The sequence below is a fragment of the Juglans microcarpa x Juglans regia genome, chromosome 5D (genome assembly GCF_004785595.1).
Source record: "Juglans microcarpa x Juglans regia isolate MS1-56 chromosome 5D, Jm3101_v1.0, whole genome shotgun sequence".
Lineage (NCBI taxonomy): Eukaryota > Viridiplantae > Streptophyta > Magnoliopsida > Fagales > Juglandaceae > Juglans > Juglans microcarpa x Juglans regia.
The window spans coordinates 4,627,341-4,635,717 of record NC_054602.1 but is presented as its reverse complement, the minus strand read 5'-3'; the positions used below and the strand labels follow the sequence as shown (position 1 = coordinate 4,635,717).

Here is an 8,377-nt window from a genome sequence, read left to right as displayed (position 1 = left end):
TGAAAAAGGAATTTAGTACATGTGCATTTATTATAAAAGTTAGTGCAGTCTGCATGAACATACAGCCTAATCAATTCCCAAAAATTTACATACGGGAGTTGGTGAAAATGCACTTATTCTGTGCAAACTAACTACTACTACGATCCCATGGCGCTAAAGTCTTGATTGGAGGAAATTTTTTTTGACAGGTATGTCAATCAAATAAGCAGATGCAGATAAGGTGGTTCTCTACAAACATTTATCTCAGGACTCAGTTCAGACTTCATAAGCTATAACCCTCCTCGTTAGACAGAAAAGTCTCTATACCTTAATGTATTCAATTTAGCAAAAAAGTATTCAAAAGTTGGTTTCCCTCTCAATCAGAATTGTCTTCTCCAGCGGAAATGGGGAATGAATTTGTTATTGTCGATGCTCAGATATGTCAAACCAGAGTAAGAGGGAGTTGTTTCTGTTCTTCCACCAACTTTATCATAGAAGAACTTGAATAGCTGAGTTTCGCTCACGATAAAACAACCTAGTGCCGTCCATGTGCCCAATGCCGATTATGGTTCCCGGGTTTTACATGAGGATTTCTATGGCCAAGCCCCTGCTTGGGGAGATCATGCAACTCCATAACCTGTATCGTGCGCTGCCTCTTAGCTGTAGAGGAAAAAAAAAATTGAATTACAGCCTTTACAGGTTTTTTCAAGAATCTAAATTCAAAGCTGGTGAATAGGAAAGGAGGACTCCATCTTCGAATTATATTGTTTCCTAAGCTATTCAAAGTTTCCAAAACTCCCACTTTACACATTTTTTGACGATTTCACTAATTTCAGGAAAGACATTTGGATCCAACTAAAATGACAGTGAATGTTAGGTTTTAAATACTAAATGCTTGAAACTCTAGGGGAAGAGACATACCATTCTCAGCTTGTTGGTAACGCTCCTGAAGTTTCCTCTTTGTAGCTTCAAGTTTCACTTGGACTGCAACCTCGTCTGAACACTTGAATTTCTAGTTTAACAAGAAAAAACTGATCAGGAATAGCTTAAAAGCTACAAATTTAATTCCACAAGAGATTCCTACGTACATCTTGCTGATCACCCGCTGGCCTCTTCTGTATAGCAACCTTGTCAGATTTTTGCTTGTATTTTGTCTCATTATTGACCATTTGTTCTGTACTTGGTTTGAGAGGTCTTCCAGGCCCATAATCAGTGTTTGATGGCTTACTTGGCTTCAGGAAGACTTCCTGTTTCTTCACTTGATGACTTTTGTTGTCCTTTGCCAGCACATTCACCACATTGGGCACCTGCAGTTTCTGCTTTGTACTATTTTGACACTCTTGTGCTGGTTTTCTTCCATTATCACGGTTCTTGCTGAATTCCCCACTGTCTCGAGGATCTGAAACAACATTCCCCGTTCATAATCATGAATTTAAGAAGTGGGGAATTCAATTTAAGAACCGAGTAGCGAAAGCTATTTAAGATAAGCATAAGAGATTGCAGATTAAACTCACTTCCATCATCATCCATGCCATCAAAGAACTTTTGAGTAGCGCAGTTATCAGACACGAAAAGAAGCAAACTCCAGTCAGTTCCATAAACACTACAACCAGAAGATGACATGTGTTCCAACAAACTTAAACAAATGCGGAAAAGGTTCTGTACCTGAGAGAGCTCCATTGAAGTGGGTTGAGTAGCAAAGAAAACTCCTTCATCCAGTGGAGGAGATGGAAGCCCCTCTTCTTCATCAACTACAGATGGATTTACAGAATCTGAGGTACCTTCTGCACCTACAAAATCATGGATAAAATAAGTCCCTGAAACTAGTTTTATAAATAAGGTAATAACAGCAGGTCCATCTCAAGGTATAGTAGAGTATTAGTAAACAAGTTCTTACCTGCAATAGTCGTCGTAGCACTGACCCACTCATCAACCATGTCTTTCCAACCGCTGAAAGCAACAAAATCAAGATTCGATATATTGTTAGGATTCATTATAAATAAACCAAGACAATTAAAGAACCAAAAGAACGTAATAGTGGGTTAAGAACTGTCCCATAGATTTGCAGACAAACAAACGGAGACAATGGTCAGTAATTCATTCCAACAAAAAAGGATGTTTGCCATAGGGTGGGTATTCACGCGCTTGTGAGAAGGAAAGAAGGAATGCATAAACACGACAAAAGCGGATGACGGCAATCAGCAACTGGGCATGGATCTCATTTGTCATACTTAATTAATGATGAATATTCGAATGGTAAAAGGCTTGCCTAAATCGGTGTCGGTAAGCTTAATTAAGGATACAATGTGATTTCATTACCAAATCAATACCTGGCCCTTAATGCACCCCGAAGAAAATTTGACAATAAACATTGCTTAATGCTAGAAAGTGCAAAAGCAGATATGACAATTAAGAGGAAGTACGCATAAAAACCATAGCAATGCCAAATGCAGGTTCGATGCCAAAAATCAATGATTAAACTCAATCATGCCAAATAAGCATAAAGGGCTGAAGAAGTGCACTTGGCCAGGGAAAATAGTTTCATACACAATAAGAGTCCGTGCAATGTGACGAATCTGCTTTGATGCATGCTTCCTAAGCCTATTGACAGCCTTTCCAATCTCAGTTGCCTGGCAAAGAAAAACTGTGTCAACCCAATACTGATCAAAACCTTTTGTAAAAACAAAAGCAACCAAACAACAGCTGCTGCCGAGACAAATGGCAAACTAATCCAATGGCTACAGGAAAGATTCAAATCAAACCTTCAGAATATCCACAGTCAGAACCATCAACTGAAGCTTCCTCAACGACTCAAACAATACTGAATCAGGCTGCCGCAACATCAACCAAAGTACCACAAATAAGAAACCAGAAAAATCAACCACGTAAAGGATTCTCAGGGGACCAGTCAAACAAACAATAATTCTTCAAAAATATTCAAAACCCATCTCAAAAACCCTCAGGGCTGCATAATAAAGTACTCTAATTCGTCATCAAGAGCATTTACAAGACCTCCAGCTTCTTTGCCATGCAAGTATCAAAGAACTGAACCAGAAAACATGAATGCTAAGCAGACAATTTCAATTGAATTGCCGAAGACACATACCTCTTCTTCACTGTTATAAAGAATCTCTTTGATCCTCAACACCTCTTCAACAATCTGAGACTCTTCCTCGATCTCATCAGTCAATGCCTCAGCATCTCCATAGCTGTAAGTGCCAACCGGTTTCATGTTCATCTCTCCCTGATCATCTCTACTGCTATTCACCTTGCTCTCCTTGCTACCCCCAGCCTCAAACTCACACCTACCTCTATCAAACCCACTGCTCTTACAACCTCCACCATCATCATCTTCCTCTTCTTCTTCACCACCAGGCACCGCCAACTCGACCCGGTCGCAACCCGAACATCGGGTCAATCTGCACGAGAAGAGCCTCTCGGCGATTCGATCCCTCCGCAACCTGAACTCCTTGGGGCAATCCGAAGCCGCTACCATGATCGCATGGTCGATTATGTCGAAAATGTCCGAATTTGCAGTCCGGAAGTAATTCCTCCAGTATTCCAATGACCCTGGTTTCTTCGCCATGATTTAACTCCGGGAACTCAAGATCGGAAAACCGGATTTCGGCGAATACTCACAAATCAGATCAGATATTCATGTGGTTCTAATCTATCCAGAAAAGAAACTCGATTTTTAGAAATCACCTAGCTAGATATCGGACAGTACCTTCCGGTTGGTTTTTGAGAACTATCCAGACTTTTTCCCGTGAAAAAAAAGGATTACTTTGGAGATTTGATAGCTCTCCTGGATTCAGAAACTTCTTTTTTTCTATTTTTAGAATTTACCTTATAGTTTGTGAATTTTAATCAATGTCAACGAGAGAGAACGTTGATGAAAACCGAAGGTGCATGTATGATTGGTAAATGGATTGGGTAAAGGATGGGTTTTGAGAGATGATCAGGCACACGGAGATTAAAAAAAAAATCAACAAAAATAGCCAATATTCCACAGAAACAAAGAACACGGTTTTTCTTTGAATTATTGAGAGAGTGTGTTTAGCCCGAACTTTCCCGGGAAATCTCCAAAATTTTCTCGAGGGCAAAAAAGCGACGCTATTCAAGAAAGAAAACAAAGAACATCGGTCAGCTACCAAAGAAATGAAAATAACAGACTCTCTCAATTACCGTCTCAGCTTGCTTTTACAAACAAAGTACAAGGTGTTGCAAAATAAAAAGTCCAATTCCCCGCGAAAGGATGAAAAAAACCAAAACAAAACCAAAACCACCATCCTTAAATCAAGCGAAAACAAATAATTTCCACTGTTTGGTTGGCTCAGTTTTTATATATTTTTTTAAAAATATTTAGCTCTTTTCCGAGTCCTTATCGGTCATAAAGTCACGACACAATGGCTTAAGATTTAATTTAAATAATAAGATGAGATGGGATGAAATAATTTTATTTTAAATGTATAGAATAAAATAATATTAGAATAATATTTTTTAATATTATTATTGTTTTAAAATTTGAAAAAAATTAAATTATTTATTATATTTTGTATAAAAATTTTAAAAAATTATAATAATAAGATAAATTGAGATGAAACTAAATCCATACCTGGCTTTGAATCATAGACGGACTCATTTTTTTGTTTGATTTTTAAATATTGGATCTATTGGCTGAATGTGAGTAGATAGGGATAATGTGGTATTTTTAATTATCATAAAATGTATTATTTCTAAAATTATTTAGAAGACAATATTTTTAATAATATGATATTCCATAATCAAGTAAGTATTTGGCTTCATTTGGTTAGGCGGGTAAGATAAGATGATATGAGATATTTTGTTGAAATTTAAATAAAATATTATTATAATATAATTTTTGTCTTGAGATTTGAAAAAATCGGATTGTTTATTATATTTTGTATAGAAGTTTAAAAAAGTTATAATGATGAGATGAGATGAGATAGTTTAATTTTGTGTAACCAAACCACCTTATACTTTTTTACTATAACTGATAATTATTTAAAAGAGAATATGAAAATGTATTGCATATGGAAGAGATTGAACTCTAAATAATATATATTATTTGATAATTTTGCGCGAAAACATCAGACTATATTTGAGAATTATTAACAAAAAGTATTTGATATTATAAATTCAAAACTTAAGTGATGAGAGTAATTTAGAGCTCCTTCAATTTAATTAGTTGTTTCTATTTTCCAAAGTCCCAATCCATTCATTAGAGTAGTGGAAAACAAATTCATAGAGAACACTTGATATCTCATGTGCCATGTGAATCCATGAAAGGATGAGAGAAATAGAAAAATGATGCTTTTATGTGAATAGTAAAAGATTTGACATAATAATTGAAGAGTAATATTATATACGGTTATGAAATGTATAAGTATTGTAAATTGTGTAAGTGTCGTGTAATCGCTTTAAAAAAGAATACGATTTATTATTAATTTTTTTTTTATACGAGTCTCATATTTATTTATTTATTTTTAAATAATTACATAACACTTATACACTCACGATTACAATAATTATTTTTAATAATTCAATCACCATCTTTTGCATATATGAATAGTATATTTAAAACTAGCTTACATTGATATGACGTGGCATCCACTTTAACTTTCTTTTTTAAAAAGAAAATTGCAAAATAATCGAATGGTGATCTTGCCACCTCATAAATCAGGAAGGAAAGGCAACATAAAAAGTGTGCAAATCAGAGAATCCTAAAAAATCTATCTAGTTGCTTCGTGAGATTTCGAGGGAATGTTTTTTTTTAATTCTCCATATATCCCAAACGAATCGTTACTCTTTTAAATGACCAAATAATAATAAATTCATTGCCCAAAAAAAAAAGCAAATCTCTAACTACAAATAAATTATATAAAAATAAATTCATATAATTTGATATAATTTTTTTAATTTATAAAATTATTTTTATTATAAAATAAATTTAATAGATCACACGAAATTACATTAATTTATAAAATTATTTTTTATAATCTATTTATGACTGTAGCAATCCACAATTAATTAAATGATCTTACTCTCAACATGATTTTTCCTATTAAAAAAGGATATACTCCATGTTATTTGTGGGTCCATATAAATACAAACATAAATACAAGATAATGTATTCGTGAAATTGGCTGGATTTTTTTTTAAATATTAAATGTTTAATAAATATTATAAGGTCTATTTAATGTTTCTAGCTGATTTCTATGAATTATATGGAACACTGGTCCTAGAAAATGCTGAATGCATATTTGTGTATGAATTTGGTTTATATTCAGAGAAAAAAATACCGGACTTGTCCACTTATACAAGTGACCATAGAAGATTAAATGTACTGACTAGACGAATAAGAATAATAATACATGCCACGTTTTTTACAATCATATTTAAAAAATGAACGTATTTATGTAAAACGATATTAATTTTTATAAAGTATTTTATACAAATGTATAATTATATCAATGGTAAAAAAACCCTGAATGTCTATAAATTTCCATCAACAGAACGAGATAACATATTACTCCGTTGATTATGCCAATTTTGGCGGCGCCGTTGACATTTTGGCTAACACCATCGAATTGCTGCATTAAGAAATGAAAAATGTTAGTTGAATTTATAAAAGTGATCAATTGATTTTTTTTATTTTTTTATTTAATAGTTAAGAAAGTGAATACTAATAAATAAGTATTTTTTTTATTTTTTAAAAATATATAAAGAATGATTAAAGAAAAAAATAAAAAAATACATTTACATTTATAGTTGAAATCTTAGATTGTTGTATCGGTTCCTAACACCATATCTACAAGTTTTCTTATTATTTGTTAATTGTTTCACGATCGAGATAATTTTATTAACATATATATAATAATAATAAAAATAATAATAGTTATTACAGCGAGCATGTTTGGTTTATATATTTTTTTTCAAGCTAAGTGTTTGTGATTAACTGACTAAAATTTTATTTTTTTAGCTTATGAAGAACACGTTAAGATTATTAATTAATCATGTTAATAAAAATATAAATCAAATTAGCCAAATAGATTTGACTATATTATATGTTTAGAATTGAAAGCCAAGTTATTATATGAGACTCTCTTTTGCTTTTTCTTCAAGAAAAAAAAACAAAAATGGAAAAATAGTGTGATACTAATCTGTTGAATTGGATGGACGAGGAAGACTGCCGACATTGTTGTAAACCCACGCGTGGAATGTATCGACAAAAACACTTTTCCCGATATGATAAATAGATTATGGGACCCTCATCTCTTCTTTGAGGATAGGATAGGTGCCAATTTCTGTAATATACACGAGACGTGTGCAATGATGGTTGCTACTCTCGTCACTTATCAACTCTCATGCCCATCCATTTTTTTTTTTTTTTTCACTTGTGAATTTTATTTTATTTTTTTTTCTCTTTTATTTTTTACGATTAAATTAGTGTTTATTAGACCTTTTTCTCTCTCTCTCTCTCTCTCTCTCTCTCTTTTTAAAAAAAAAAAAAAAAAATACACAACAACATCTTTTACAGGGAAAAACACCATCACGAGTCATCTATTCATAATAATTAAATTGTAAAATACACTTGACATCGTTGACATTGTTACGAGTAGGATTACTTTGTCATGTCTATCGCATTAATCATAAAAAGATAATTAATTTGATTGTTTGTCACGTCAAATAATATTATACAGTCTACAGATGTTAAATTTATGATCATGTTACGATACTAATTCAGATAAATTTATTTATATACGAGTAATGTTATAATATTATTAAAATAATAAATTTATATATTGACAGATATTATATATTACACATTTAATATATAATATTTTTGTTATAAATCACTCTACAGTATTTATGATAATAAGTAATATTTATAATTATAGAGTGTGTGAACGTTATGTACTTTTTTTGAATAAAATAATTTAATATAAAATATACTTAAGAATTTAATTTTTAATTATTATTCAATTTTTGAAAAATGAGAGTATGACACTTATATCATTTATAATTGTATTTAATATGAGAAATGATATTTATAATTATAAATTATGTAAAAGTGAGTACATACAAAATTTATATAAAAAAAACATTTATTTTTAAATAATTATACGACACTTACCTTACACAATTATAATAGCGTTACTCATTTAATATTCCTCACAAGTGGCTCAGGTCACGTGTATCACTCTCACTGTACAAGAATAATATTCTCAACAATCTGCCCCCAACGAGCCGTGAAGATTTGTTTTTATCTGCCGTTCCTAATGTGAAACGTGTCCGTCAGTATAGATCCCAATTCGACACGTGGTCCACATTCAGTTACGTTACTGTTTAGGATCCGGTGGTGGTTGGCTCGTAT

The 8,377-nt window shown here is 32.3% G+C and overlaps 1 protein-coding gene across 1 annotated transcript; it reads right to left on the bottom strand.

Annotated features, from left to right (window-relative positions):
• Positions 1 to 4,269, bottom strand: LOC121265190 (probable mediator of RNA polymerase II transcription subunit 26b). The gene is made up of 9 exons (XM_041168702.1): positions 3,086 to 4,269; positions 2,742 to 2,810; positions 2,527 to 2,609; positions 1,877 to 1,929; positions 1,645 to 1,769; positions 1,494 to 1,521; positions 1,068 to 1,378; positions 901 to 991; positions 1 to 639 (listed from the first exon to the last, which is right to left on the bottom strand). Exons 1-9 carry the CDS (start codon positions 3,563 to 3,565, stop codon positions 515 to 517), a joined length of 1,365 nt encoding a protein of 454 aa, XP_041024636.1. The 5' UTR covers positions 3,566 to 4,269; the 3' UTR covers positions 1 to 514.
• Between the last annotated feature and the right edge of the window lie 4,108 nt (positions 4,270 to 8,377).

What these genes read in the sequence shown, in the direction of transcription:
- LOC121265190 (XM_041168702.1), bottom strand. Translation starts at nt 3,565, where the DNA reads ATGGCGAAGAAACCAGGGTCATTGGAATACTGGAGGAATTACTTCCGG. An exon ending in TTTATAACAGTGAAGAAGAG is followed by an intron (nt 2,811 to 3,085) that starts GTATGTGTCTTC and finishes ATGTTGCGGCAG; the next exon opens with CCTGATTCAGTATTGTTTGA. An exon ending in TTACCAACAAGCTGAGAATG is followed by an intron (nt 640 to 900) that starts GTATGTCTCTTC and finishes TTTCCTCTACAG; the next exon opens with CTAAGAGGCAGCGCACGATA.